Below are 14,488 nucleotides of genomic sequence, written 5' to 3' on the forward strand. Positions count from 1 at the left end.
ATTCTGCTCCACACACCTGGCGAGTTCTGGCCCTGTGCCATTCCTCACCTCAGTCCCGCCTACCCCGCTCCAGACTAGTTCCATGCATTTCTGCCCTCTTCTTCCTAAAGTCTCCTCCGTTTCTCCCCTGGAGGGTGGCCTTCTGTGGACCGTGAGCCCTCACAGTGGTTCCTGGGGGTCCCACCCTGCGGTTCAGGCCGCCTGGCTCTCCGTGGTGTGCCCGTGTCGGTGTTGGCCCAGTAGTTATCGGGCAGTGGCTGTCTGGCTTGGCCGCAGTCTTGGGCCAGTAAAAAGAATGCTATCGTCAATAGCATCATGCTCAAATGCAGAATGTTGTTTTGCGTTTCCATGGGTATGTCTTCTTGGTAGATTTCTAGAAGGGCTGGCCCTAGACTGCATTGAAACCCTTGCTGGTACCTAAGGGGAATTCCTGGGGCACGTGGTTCATGCCGAAGCTCACTGTAGTTACAGTATCCATGAACACACATGAGGGCTCTGAAGAAGCCAGACTTGGCCATCAGGGCCACGTTTTGCTGTGGCCCAGGACTGTATGGGTTCCTGCCACAGAGCTAAGCCTGGGCTCACCCTCAAGCTCTGCTGGAGACAGCCAGGATAGGTAGGAGGGTGGGGTGTGCCCTTTCCACGCCCTGTCTCCCCGGGCCCGACCTGTGAGTTCCTGGTGTGAACTCACCTTTGGGCACTGAGACATGTCATTCGAGTCTTGTGGCCAGAGCAGGCCATAGTGCCTTGGTGGCGGTCTACAGGGCGTGGCCAGCAAGGGAAGTCACTTGGGGTGGGCTGGTGTGAGCCTCACGGGCCTGGCGGTTCTGGGGCTGAGGTCTGGAATACAGATGAGTCTGGCTCTTGTCTGGGGTGAGCTTCTCAGAGAGGGCTCTGCAGGTGGCTGGCCCTGAGCGCACAGTTCTGGTTGCCGGCCTCCCTGGCCCAGGTGATGCTCTCACCCTGTTGGCCCAGCCACGAGAGTGGCATGGCCAGACTCTGATCCCGGAGTGTGGAGCCCCACAGTAACCATTGTCCAAGGAGATAAGGAGGGGGCCCTACCGGATGGGACCCACACAAGGGAGGAGCTAGTCTGTCAGCATGCAAGAATAGGGAGGCGCCCGCCCTGGAATCAGGCACGTCCCAGTGCCAAAGCCCCACGTTGTCAGGAGGGTCTGGTGAGAAAGACTCCCCCAGCAGGGAACTGCTCCTCTTCTCACGTGAGAACCCTGGGCAGCAGTGTCTGGTTGCCCCATCCTACTGTTCAGACAATGCCTTTGTGACTCATCTCTGTCTAGGGTGTTGGTACCCATTGTCAAAATGAGGAGACTGAGGCACAGGACGGTGAAATCACTTGTGCAGATCCATGTTTGGAAATGGCAAAAAGTAACGATTTGGGCTCAGTGTGGCTTACTCCAATTCTGCAGGTTTTTCCTCAGCACTGCACTCGGCACCACCTCCCCAGAGACAGTGTCGGGCTCTTCCCTTCACCAAGGGTATACTGTGCGGTTTTCGTTGAACACCCATTTGAGAAAACCCCAAACACAAAAGCTTAGAGTAACATTCACGCTAGGCCGTGGGGAAGAGGAGCCCCCTCCATTTTGGTGAATAGGACCCTCTCCAGCAGGTGAGAGAGCCTCTTGTCATCCGTCCAACCCAGAGGCCCTAGCTCGTAACACTGAGAAGCCATCTGGGCAAGCCTGCTAGGGATGGGCCTCGGGGTGACCACAGTGTTGGTAGGGTGCTGCGGGCCATCATTGTCAGCAGCCCCGGGCTCTCAAGTCATCTGGGAAGGGGAAGGGCATTTCAATCTGGGGGACGCTGGCAGGACAGCCCCTCTCCTGGGGCCCTGCCCGTGTCGGGGCACCCCACACCTGCCGGCACCCACTTTTTTCTGCACACCAATTTGTTCCCTGTGATACTGACATCCTTGTTTAATACTTCAGGGAAGAAAAATCCGAAGAGCAGGATCTCCAGGGCCTGAAGGACAAACCTTTGAAGTTCAAAAAAGTGAAGAAGGATAAGAAAGAAGACAAAGAGGGCAAGCATGAGCCCCTGCAGCCAGCAGCCCACCACTCTGCCGAGCCAGCAGAGGCCGGCAAAGCAGAGACCTCAGAAGGGTCAGGCTCGGCCCCAGCCGTGCCAGAAGCTTCTGCATCCCCCAAGCAGCGGCGCTCCATCATTCGCGACCGGGGCCCCATGTACGATGACCCCACTCTGCCCGAAGGTTGGACCCGAAAGCTTAAGCAAAGGAAATCTGGCCGCTCCGCTGGGAAGTATGATGTGTACTTGATCAAGTAAGTGAGGGTGATTCCTGTCTCTCCAGAGCAGGGAAGGCTACTGGCGGAGGGTGGGGAGTCAGGGACCACCGCTAAGAAACTGATGGGGACCCCTTGGAGTGTTAGCTCTTTGCGGCTCATGGATCAAGAAAGTGTGTGTGTGTAACCCCACTTCCGGTCGGTTCTTCACTACTGGTGGGTGCGACCAGGTATGCTTGGAATGACCACCAGGGGAGGTCACTGCCCTGAGGGAGATGTCCATCAGGGCCTTGTCTGGAGGAAGAATAGCACTGGGGACGCAGAGTTCCGCCATGCATACTCTGCTGTTGATTTCCCAGCAGAGGGGCTGTCCTCAGAACCTGGGAACCTCTTCTTTGTGGGAGAGTCCTTCTGTGCCAGTACTTCATGAACCCTGAAAAATACAAATTCATAGGGTTCAGACTGTTGTGTGAGGAGTGCTGGGAAAGGGGGGCTGTCCAATACAGCCTAGAGAGAGCCCCAGATGGACTCAGAGTGCCTTTCCCACTGTCCCTCTGGCCTTTGTCCAGCTGTGGGCTGGTGGTCGGGTGTGACCTGTTGAAACAAAGTTACTTCCTAGCCAGATCTTTAGAGGACAAGTGTGACTACGTTCATTTCACTTGTCCCCTTTAGATGACTCCAGACAGGTTAGCTGTTTTGAAAAGTCACTCGTAGACAGTCTCATTTAATTCCAGTAATTCAGATAAAGGTGAGCAAAGCATCAACCTACTGGCGAATGAGGAAACTGATTCCTGGAGAGTTCAGTCTGGCAGGTAGACAGGGTCCCTGGGCCAGACCCCTTTGGGGGGCTGAGGAGTGCAACTCCCGGGGGCATCCAGGTAACAGCAGGCCATGTGGGCACCTATGGCCATTGGGTGACCCAGTTGCCTCCTGTGTAAGTGGGACCACAGCTCCCTAGTTTTAGCTCATCTCAGCTTCTTGTAAATGTCCCTCTTGGCAAGCTGTATCATTGGGCATGTCAGTTGCAGAACACCTCCTGTCAGAGGGTTCACCACCCACCTTCTCCTGTGCCCCACCTCTAGCATTGCTCTGGAAGCTTCTAACCATTCTTTCTGTGTCTCCGCTTGTTCCCACAGTCCCCAGGGAAAAGCCTTTCGCTCTAAAGTGGAGTTGATTGCGTACTTCGAAAAGGTAGGCGACACCTCCCTGGACCCTAATGATTTTGACTTCACGGTAACCGGGAGAGGGAGCCCCTCCCGGCGAGAGCAGAAACCACCTAAGAAGCCCAAATCTCCCAAAGCTCCAGGAACTGGCAGAGGTCGGGGACGCCCCAAAGGGAGTGGCACCACGAGACCCAAGGCAACCGCATCAGAGGGCATGCAGGTGAAAAGGGTTCTGGAGAAAAGTCCTGGCAAGCTGCTCGTCAAGATGCCTTTCCAAGCTGCGCCAGGCAGCAAGGCGGAAGGGGGTGGGGCCACCACCTCGGCCCAGGTCATGGTCATCAAGCGCCCCGGCCGGAAGCGAAAAGCGGAGGCAGACCCACAGGCCATTCCCAAGAAACGAGGCCGAAAGCCGGGCAGTGTGGTTGCTGCCGCTGCTGCTGAGGCCAAAAAGAAAGCCGTGAAGGAGTCATCTATCCGGTCCGTGCAGGAGACCGTGCTCCCCATCAAGAAGCGCAAGACCCGGGAGACGGTGAGCATTGAGGTGAAGGAGGTGGTGAAGCCCCTGCTGGTGTCCACACTTGGTGAGAAGAGCGGGAAGGGACTGAAGACCTGCAAGAGCCCAGGGCGGAAAAGCAAGGAGAGCAGCCCCAAGGGGCGCAGCGGCAGTGCCTCTTCGCCCCCCAAGAAGGAGCACCACCACCACCACCACCACCACGTGGAGCCCCCGAAGGCCCCCGTGCCGCTGCTGCCACCCCCGCCCCCACCCCCACCCGAGCCCCAGGGCTCCGAGGACCCCGCCAGCCCCCCCGAGCCCCAGGACTTGAGCAGCAGTGTCTGCAAGGAGGAGAAGATGCCGAGAGCAGGCTCGCTGGAGAGCGACGGCTGCCCCAAGGAGCCTCCTAAGACTCAGCCTGCGCTCGCCGCCGCGGCCCCGGCCACAGAAAAGTACAAACACCGAGGGGAGGGAGAGCGCAAAGACATTGTCTCATCCTCCATGCCAAGGCCAAACAGAGAGGAGCCTGTGGACAGCCGGACGCCCGTGACCGAGAGAGTTAGCTGACTTTACGCAGAGCGGATTGCAAAGCAAACCAACAAGAATAAAGGCAGCTGTTGTCTCTTCTCCTTATGGGTAGGGCTCTGACAAAGCTTCCCGATTAACTGAAATAAAAAATATTTTTTTTTCTTTCAGTAAACTTAGAGTTTCGTGGCTTCAGGGTGGGAGTAGTTGGAGCATTGGGGATGTTTTTTTCTTATCGACAAGCACAGTCAGGTTGAAGACCTAACCAGGGCCAGAAGTAGCTTTGCACTTTTCTAAACTAGGCTCCTTCAACAAGGCTTGCTGCAGATACTACTGACCAGACAAGCTGTTGCCCAGGCTTCTTAGGGTGTGCCTGCACCTCCCTCCCACCCAGTCCCCCCGACGTGGTCACTAGGGACAGAGAGCGCTTGAGAAGACACTCCTGGTTTGGGGGCCATCGGTACCCCAGTCTCAGCTCTCCTCCCCCCCCACCCCGCCCAGCCTCGAGCTCCACACCACCACCCCCGCCTCCCTTACGCCCACCCCCGTCGGCACCAGGAGGTCCGAGGCAAGAGACAGTTGTATCCTTTCGAGACGGTGGAGGCGGCCAGTGGCTCCAGCCTGTGTGATCCCACCCACGGGGGCACACAGACAGCTCCCCGCCAGCCCCAATCCCAAACCGACCAGGCCATTTCACAGGATGGGGACGTAGCACCTGTCGGCCCCGGTTCTGGCCCAGCTAGGAGGGAGGCATCCTTTGAGCCCCCCTGGGTGTCGACTGACCTGTGCCAGAGGTGACATTGGCCGAGGGCTGGCCTCCAGTGGGTAGTGCTAGACAGAGGCCACCAAGGCCACGGGCTGAGGCCCTGGCAGGCTGGCCCAGGCTGCAGCCAGCAGAGTGCCACAGGCCAGGCGGAAGGCATCCCTAGCTGCTCAGAGCGAGCCTTAGTAGACGGGGCTGGGGGCCAGGGGGAAGGCAGGGGAAACGTTCTTCCAAAACTTTTCCAATTCTCAACTCCTTTAGGGACAGCTTAGAACTATTTGCACTATTGAGTCTTCATGTTCCCACTTCAAAACAAACCTGCTCTGCGAGCAAGTTAGCGGGCTTGACTTGGCGACCCTTTGTCCCTCAGGCCACTAGACGTGACGGTGTTGACAACTGCCTGGATCTGTAGAGACCTGCGCTTGTTTTCAAGTGGGCTCAGCACATAGGGTTCCCACGAAGCTCCGAAACTCTAAGTGTTTGCTGCAATTTATAAGGACTTCCTGATTGGTTTCTCTCCTCTCCTTCGGTTTCTGTCTCCTTTCATTTCAGCCTTTTCGTTTCTTCCCCTCCTCCCTCGTCCTCACTGCTCCCTTCTGTTCCAGGTAGCCGCAGTGCCCAACTGTACCCCGAGCCGACACTGGTCAGCTCAGGCCCCCAGAACTGCCCCCACCCTTGGCCTTCCCGCCGTCCACCTCAACCCCCCCCACCCATTTCTGAGCCCTGAGGAAGCCCCATACTCCGCTGAATCCACCCAGCCCTAGTACCCCGGCCTCTCTGAGGGGCACGGGAGAGGCAGGATCTTGCTCTCCCAGGAGTCCCCTCCTTCGGTCAGACCCTGGATCCCAGGTCTCCTCAGCCTTCCCACTCAACGGCAGTGGGTAGGAGAAGTGGACCCAGATTGGGATTGCAGAGCCAAGGGCAGCACAGAGACCCGCTGTGGCCTGCCAACGTCACAGAGTGGCCAAGCCCTCACCTTGGCCTGTGCAGGACCCGGCTAGGGCAGGGTAGTCGGGCCGGGCGGCAGGCAAAACGAGTACAGATACCCCCCTGCCACTCCTCTGAGCAGGAGTTCTTCTCTGCTGGGCCCCGTGCGGCCTTTGCTTGCTGGAGGCTGAGGTGGGGGGGGCTGGTACTTAACACTTTTCCCCATCAGCACCAGGGCTGTGGTGTTGGGGCGTCGAGGCTTGGGCTTGTTGCAGGGTGTTCATTTGTCAGTTTGAATTCGAGACCCCGTGCTTTTACCCTCTGTTCAGGAAGTCCTTATCTAGCTGCATATCTTCATCATATTGGTATATCCTTTTCTGTGTTTACAGAGATGTCTCTTATATCTAAATCTGTCCAACTGAGAAGTACCTTATCAAAGTAGCAAATGAGACAGCAGTCTTATGCTTCCAGAAACACCCACAAGCACGTCCCACGTGAGCTGCTGCCATGAACTGTCAAGTGCGTGTTGTCTCGTGTATTTCAGTTACTATCCCCCAGCTTTCCTCACTGCAGTGTAACCATGAAGGAGTGAAACATCTTAGAAACCATCTAGCACTTCCTTGCCAGTCCTTTAGCGATCAGGACCCCTAGTTGACAGTTCCAATCAGTAGCTTCAGAAAAAAAAAAAACGAAACTGTGTCTCTCTCTCCCAGAACGGTTAGAAGCAAGGGAGTTTGCCCTGTTCTGTTTGTGGAGTTGTAGCTGCCCTTTCTAGCATTTTTGTATCCATTTCTTGATGCTGCAAAAGCAAGTCCCCCAACCAAACCCACTCTGCTGTCGACCCGCCGGGCTTCACTTCTGAGTCCTCCCCAGGAAGGGATGGGAGTTGGGAGAGGGGGCGTGTCCGTCGGGGTCCCTCTTCCTCCGAGGACAAAAGGCTCCTGGCACTCTCAGAGGACCCCTGTCCACATGAGCCTGCTGTCCAGCCTGTTTGTCATGGAAGTGCCATCTGGTTTGCTGGGTCAGGTTTTGAGGCATTCATTACACTGAATCCATAAAACGTGGCTCCTGGGACCAGTCTTCAAAGCTGACCTCCCCAACAGCTTGGCACCATCTGGTCCTGGGCCAAGGAGAGCTGGGCCTGCCATGCCCCACTTTGATCTATAACAGTTGATTCTGGGGCTGACCGATGGTGGTGGTCAAGAACACTGAATCTCAAGTGGCGTTTCCTTTTTGCCCAGCCTGACCTGCAGGCCCCTTGCTCCCCAGCTCCCGCCCATAGAGTTTCAAGGCTGCAGGTTGCACCTTAGGGTTTTCTCCCCCTTTTATCATCCACATTCCCCCTCCCCCAGATACAGGCATTAAGAGTGAGTCACCTTTGGGCAGGGGCGCCGAAGGTCCTGTACCACTTCTGTCCTGGAGACAGGTGGACAGAAGGTTGGAGGGCAGGCCTAGTCTCAGAATTCTCACCAGCTATGTCCAGCCCATTTGGGGAGTGTGATGTTGATTCTGTGTGTACTTGAACACCGCGAAGATTTGGGGGGCATCCCTTAGGGACTGTGTCCAGAAGGCAGGAATTGATAAGACAGCTTTCAGATACCCGAGGGGCTAGGTCTGTCACATTGGGTCTCCCCGCCCTGTGCCTGTCACTTGGCTCTGCTAACCCGTGTCGTTGCTGGCGTTGACACCACAGTGAGGCGGGGCCCCTGGGCCATGGCAGGGTCCAGTACATGTCCCTTATGCACCGTAGTCCCTATCTAAAGGCACAGGAGACCCCCAGAAATGCCCTGCTCCCCCCCACTCCCCTCAGCTCCCTGAGCAGTGGAAGCTGCAGTGGTGGCCTGGGCATGCTGGCCACAGCCAGCACCTGACTTCTCTCCTGAGCCCCCATGCTGGTGCTAGCAGCAGTTTGCTCAGCGGTGGTATGCCAGCCTAGAGGCCACTAGCAGTGGAGGTGGGACACGGAACAGCACCAGGTTGTCACCTGCCTCCCTGCCTGTCATTACCATGACAGCCATCATGAAGGAGGGTACTTAGTAGCCACAAGCATGCTGCCATCTTTGGTGGGAGAGGAGTTTCCTTAGCTGACAGGACCTCTGGATTTGAAGTAACTTCTAACAAGCAGCGCGAGCCCAGGAGGGGACAGAGGGTGTAAAGGGAAGCCACCAGGTATGGCAGCCTGGATCTCGTGGAGCCTGGCAGCTGAGCTCTGTGCCCCCTCTCCAGAGTGTTCCTACCAGGCCCGACAGGACCAAGGGAGGTCACAGGCATCAGCCATCTGATGGCTAGCTCGGCGCCATCTAGCTAGGCGCAGCCATCTCTACCAGGGTCATGGCCCCAAATTGTTTTCCTGATGTGAGTTGCCCGTGTGGGTGGCCCAGACCATCCAGACCTTGGGGAAGTGAGCTCTCTCTAGAGCCCTTTGGGCATCAGCCTACCGACCCCCTGAGTACTGGCCAGTGCCCGGGGAGGACTAGGGGCACAGGCGTGTTACCAGGCTCACAGTGGAATCCCCTCAAGCTCGACAGCCCCGCTGCATTGTGTTCCGGCTCTCAGTTGCTCTCTGCAAGGGCCCCATCTCAGTGCTCTGTGCGTGAACCTGTCTACTGCAGGGGTTTGCTGAGTCTCAGTTTTTGCCGCCTTCTCTTTTTGAAACGGTATCAATCTTTAGAAAACGTAGCGGAATTGTTAGAGCTCGCTAGGATACTGCTTCACCCAGGGTCTAAAGTTCCATGTTCAAGGGGAAAAAAGGGAACACTGAAGCCCCTTGTCAACATTGCAGAAGGAAGACGTAGGAAACCTTGAGCAGGAAACTACATCTTGATGTTTCTGAGTGAATAAGAGCAAACTTTCACCAAAAAAAGGCTGATCTAAGAGGACTTGGAGCCTGGCCTGCTGTGTAGCCAGTGCTGCAGGTGAACGGGGAATCCAGCCTGAAACTGCTGGGTCTGCACCTTGGGGCCCTTGGGTCACTGGAGAGTCTGTCTCTCTGTCTCTTTCTCTGTCTCTTGGTAGCGGTCCCTGCAGGGAGACCTGCCTGTCGTGAAGCTACAGGAGCCCAGCTCCGGGTGGGGAGAGGGGTGCTCAGCAGGGAATTGTGAAGGCACGCAACCTCCTCGCTACCTGACTTCACCTGTTCCTTCCTCCTCTGTCATCTCCAACGAGCCTACGCCAAAAGTCGAGGTGTCAGGAAGAATTGGTTCGAATTAGGGCCCAGGCCACTAAGCAGGAAAGGTTGATGTCTCCTCCACAGTATCTGCCTGCGGTGTGGCCTGCTCCCGAGGACAGGCCCCAGCTCTGCCCTCCTTAAGGCCTGGGGCTGAGGGAGGGCAGGGGAGAGGACCCTCACAGAAGGGTCTCCAGCTGGGAGTTTCCAAACATTGGGGAAACTTGCCTTGGCCCTGCCGGCCGCCCCCTTGGTCACCCATCTCCTCGAGTCCTGCTCAGCAGTGAGGGGAAAAGGCCACGAGGTTTGGCTCCTGCCCACTGGTAGTCCCTCTCCCCACAGTGTCTGTGTGTCAAGTGACAAAGCTGTTCTTCCTGGTGACCCTGATTATATCCAGTATCTTCTAGACTATATGCATAGACCTGCTTGGTCTTTTCTCTCCTGGGCTTTTGTTTTGCTCTTTACTTTTGCTTTTATCTTTCCTGTCCCTTTTATTTAAATACACCGACTAGACACACAAAGCAGTTGAATTTTTATATATATATATATATATATATCTGTATATTGCACAGTTATAAACTCATTTTGCTTGTGGCTACACACACACACACACACACACAAAGACCTGTTAAAATTATACCTGTTGCTTAATTACAGTATTTCTGGTAACCATAGCATAGGACAAGGGAAAATTTTTAAAAACCAAAAAAAGAAAAAAAAAACACAAATGAAGAAAACAAACAAAAAAAAAAAAAAACGGACAAATCCATCTGCTGGTCACTCATGTCCAAGCAGAGCCGTGGTCTTTCCTTGCTTCTTTCAAGGGCTTCCCAGTGCCAAGCAAAGGAGGCAGCTCCTGGGTTTCGCACTGTTTCTCCCAAGCTTGTGAGAGAGGCCCCAGGGCGCTGGTGTAGGTAGGACAGTTTGTTTCAGTGGGTGGATGCAAGCGTGCTCCCTGGCTCTGGCGAAGCCCAGAATGTAGTTGGCACTGCCTGATCCCCTTTGATCTCTGGGTGGGGCAGCTGGCATTCATGGGGGTGGCCTGCCCCCCCACCGACACCCTCCAGTGACCCAGTCAGAGTGATGGTGTGCAGACAGGCAGCAAGCCTCCCCACTGGTAGGCCCCCTCTCTGCTGAGTCCGGGGGCTGCAGGGGAGATGGAAGGCCGTGTCTCGATTCAGAAAGTGTGAGCCGTACCAGGTAGAACATCAGGGACCCCAGAACCACACATGCGGTCCAGCGGTTCCCCTCCAGGAGGTAATGAAGACTCCAGAAACGTTCCTTCCTCTCCCCCCCCACCATCCTACGAGTAATTGCATTTGCTTTTGTAATTCTTACTGAGCAATATCTGCTAGAGAGTTTAGCCGTAAGTTCTTTTTGATCATTTTTTAAGTAAGTAAAAACACCAAAAAAAAAAAAAATCCAGAAACTTGTTCTTCCAAAGCAGAGAGCATTATAATCACCAGGGCCAAAAGCTTCCCTCCCCGCATCATTACTTCTGAGGCCTGCGTCCAAAAGAAACCCTGAGAGGCCCTCAGGCCCCCTGGGAGGGCCTGGGCCTGGGGGCTGGACCCCACCTTCGGTTCAGTATTAGTGGTGGGTCCCTGCCTCTTCTCCCACCCAGCCTGGGCCAGTGGGGCAGAGGAAGCCGCTGCGACCACTGCTGTCCAGCCTCTTGCAGATGGGTGTTGGCGCGTGTTCAGTTCTGCCCAAGATCTGAAGGCAGCACTGAGTTAGCCTCAGCCGGTGACTCTCGCCCAGCCTGCCCCAGGCAGCAGGGCCCACCCAGTGCACTGTTCCTCGGTTGCTGGACGGTGGCGTGGCAAAGGCTTGCAGAACTCAAAACCTGCTCCTTCCCTTGCTCCCAAGGCCTCTTCCGTTTGAGTTGTCACTGCTTCAATCAATAACAGCCGCTCCAGAGTCAGTAGTTGAATATATGACCAAATATCACCAGGACTGTTACTCGGTGTGCTGAGCCCTCGCGCGGGGCTCCTGTACCCGGACACTGTACCGTGTGCTGTGTTTGCGCTCCTCCCCTCCTCCACCCTCCCCTCGTCTCTCTGGGGTTGTTTCTGTTTGGGTTTGGTTTGGTTTTGAGTTCTCCTTTTGTGTTCCAAACATGAGCTTCTCTCTACTGGTCCTCTTAACTGTGGTGTTGAGGCTTCTATTTGTGTAATTTTCGGTGGGTGAAAGGAATTTTGCGAAGTAAATCTCTTCTGTGTTTGAACTGAAGTCTGTATTGTAACCATGTTTAAAGTAATTGTTCCAGAGACAAATGCTTCTAGACACCTTTTCTTTACCAACAAAAGAATTCGGAGGGAGGGGATGGTAACCAGAAGGAGAGGGGCTGTCCTCTTGCCCCAGGAGGGGGAGAGCCAAAGACAGGACCCCCTGCCCAGATCAGCCAGAAGCCACCCAAAGAAGTGACACCTAGAGCTGACAAAGTGAACAGCTGCCATTTGTGAAGTCAGAGCAAAACCAGGTTTTGGTCCACTCCCAGATTAGTAGCATCAGGATTATTTTTTTAAGGACAGACAAGGTTGACGTTCCTGCAAGGGGAGTCAGGAGGGGTGTGAGTGGAGCCAGCCACACCTCGGTGGGAGAAGGTCGGGGTGGGCCTGCAGGGCAAGGCTCGCCAGAGGGTGGGTGTCTCCATGGAGACCTCCACTCTGGCCACAGGTCAGGCGTGTGTGGACAGGGCGTTACTATTCAGGGGGGCATTACCGTTCAGGGTACCATCATCAAATCCACCCTGCCCCACAGTGCACGACACTAACGTAACCTCTGGATTCCCCACTTTCCGGGACAAGGAGATGATGGTGGGGTGAGGGGGTGGCGCACACCCTTGGCTGTCATCTGATCCCCAGCAAAATTTGGATGTGAGAAACGCCCCCTTCTCGATTCATGGCAAAACCTGATCCTCTTCAGAGTAGCCATTACCTCCCAGACACTGCTGAGGACTGACGAAACAGGGGTGGCCACGCGCTCCCTTAGCGCCCGGGGACCCCCCCTCCTTCGAGGACAGTGCTGAGCATTCGGGCATGGGGCTTAGGAGCGAGAAGAACCAAGCAGGGTCACCACCCCCTCCTGAGCGCAGGGACCCTGGTCGCCCTGTGCAGAGGGAGCTGGCTCCAGCCCAGGAGGAAAAGGGCTGGAAAAATGTGTGTGGGGTGCGGGGAGACACCCAGGACAGACTTGGCTGGAGATGATCTCCAAAAGCCCTCTATTGCATTCACCTTCAGTTTTTGTGTTTTGGGACAATTACTTTAGAAAACTTAAGTAGGTTGTTTTAAAAACAAAAAAATATTGATTGCTTTTTTGTAGTGTTCAAAAAAAGGTTCTTTGTGTATAGCCAAATGACTGAAAGCACTGATATATTTAAAAACAAAAGGCAATTTATTAAGGAAATTTGTACCATTTCAGTAAACCTGTCTGAATGTACCTGTATACGTTTCAAAAAACACCCCCCACTGAATCCCTGTAACCTATTTATTATATAAAGAGTTTGCCTTATAAATTTACATAAAAATGTCCGTTTGTGTCTTTTGTTGTAAAACCAAGTGATTTTTTCATAAGGTTCTTTTACTATTTGAAAAGATGGGCAGCACGCAGTTTTATTTTATTTTTGTAAGTTTTTTAATACGTGTGAAAGCCAAGAATACTCAGCATGCCTTTCTAAGTGACGCGTTCGCACCTTTTGTTGGGAAGTACTGTATCCTGTGCTGTTAGCATTCTCGATAAATCTCTCTGTGAAAGTGACTCCAGGTCTGGGCTTTCATTATCAAGACAGCTCCCAGGACAGCAAGGTGGGGCACTTCCTGGGAACACACAGAAGCCAGCCGCTTTCTGGGCGCCCTGGGGAGGACAGGGTACTGGCCGGCGCCCTGCACCGGCCTGCCTTGGGGCCTGCCTGCCCAGAGGGGAGCTCTGAACCGGCAGGCGGGAAGGGCCTTCCGCAGAGCAGCACAGCTCCTTGTCCCAGAGTGCCAGGGCAGCATCCTGGCTGTCCCCGATGGGCTGCGGGGCTTTTGGAAAATCCCCCAGCTCTGACTCCTGCGGTGCCTCCCGCCTGAGCCCCTGCCAAGGTCTCTGCTGACCTGCTCCCAGCCTGGAGGATGCGCTGCCCCCCACCCCCTGGCTTCCTATGAGGTGAAGCACTCTCGGGAGCTCGTGGCTCCCCTACAGCTGTCCTCCATCAGGCTTCCGATGGCTCAGAGTTCAGCATCACAGGCACATGTGTGTGAACACAGCTGCTTGGAGGTGCACTCGAGCGTCCTGGCCTTAAATGGTAAAACAGAGGGTTGACATTCATGGCGTGTGTGTGTCCTGAGCATCCCTGAGGTGCCAGGGCTGTCCCGGGAGCTGCAGTCCAGCAGAATTGGAAGTGGGACCAAATCCTGGTTCACATAGTGTGTGTGTGCTCACTAGTTTCCTCCTCAGCTTGGGAGTCTCGGTAAGCGCTGTCCCTGTGAGAAACCACTGGGGCTCAGGGTGTGGCCGGCCTCCTCTTGGGGAGTTGCTGCAGCTTCTGGCAAGAGGCTGCCATGGAGGTGCGTCTCAGGCAGATCTGTTTTCTGCAAACCACTCTTGAAGTCTCTGTATAGACAGCCTGCGGGCAGGGAGGGTGGCAGCCCTCAGAGGTCAGGATCAAGTGGACAAGGGGGTGGCTAGTGAAGACCTGCCTTTCAAGCTAGCATCCAACTGGAAAAAACAGAAGAGGAAGGCACCCTGGCTGCTTGGTGGGGGGCGGGGAGGGGTGTTGGGGAAGCAGATGAGTGCTGAGGCTGAAGAAGGATGCACTAGGGGATGCCAGGCCAGCTTCGAGCTACCTGAGTATCTGCTGGACGGAGCTGCAAGTGCAAGCCTGTGGGGGTGGGAGCCCTGGCACATTCTTGGAACCCCAAGGAGTTGTGGCTGTGTTAAGGCCACCAGCGAGTGCCAAGAGCGAGACAGGTGGGCAGGAAAGGGCCACACGGTGACAACGTCAGAAGCTGTGCTGAAAAGCTGTGATCCCTCGGAGGGCTTCAGGAACCCTGGGAAGGTCTTAAGCAGGAAAACTGGTGTGGAGTGCTTTGTGCCTATGGAAGACCCCTGAGCTGAGAGGAGGCAGGGAAGCATCTTCGTCTAGTTCATCCAGGTCAGAGCCCGGTAGGGAAGAGAGGAACTCCAGAGAAGTTCAGAGAGGTGACAGTT

The 14,488-nt window shown here is 55.3% G+C and overlaps 1 protein-coding gene across 1 annotated transcript in view; it reads left to right on the forward strand.

Annotated features, from left to right (window-relative positions):
- MECP2 (methyl-CpG binding protein 2) overlaps positions 1-12,824 on the forward strand; it is a 60,397-nt gene extending 47,573 nt beyond the window's left edge. Inside the window, exons 2-3 of the mRNA XM_055437876.2 lie at positions 1,947-2,297; positions 3,395-12,824. Coding sequence (XP_055293851.1) covers positions 1,947-2,297; positions 3,395-4,481 — 1,438 coding nt within the window. The 3' untranslated portion in view covers positions 4,482-12,824. The remainder of the gene's footprint in view (positions 1-1,946; positions 2,298-3,394) is intronic.
- The last annotated feature ends 1,664 nt before the right edge of the window (positions 12,825-14,488 follow it).

This window comes from Moschus berezovskii, chromosome X, assembly GCF_049115385.1.
Source record: "Moschus berezovskii isolate FMDL1 chromosome X, NW_MosBer_1.0, whole genome shotgun sequence".
NCBI classification, from domain to species: domain Eukaryota; kingdom Metazoa; phylum Chordata; class Mammalia; order Artiodactyla; family Moschidae; genus Moschus; species Moschus berezovskii.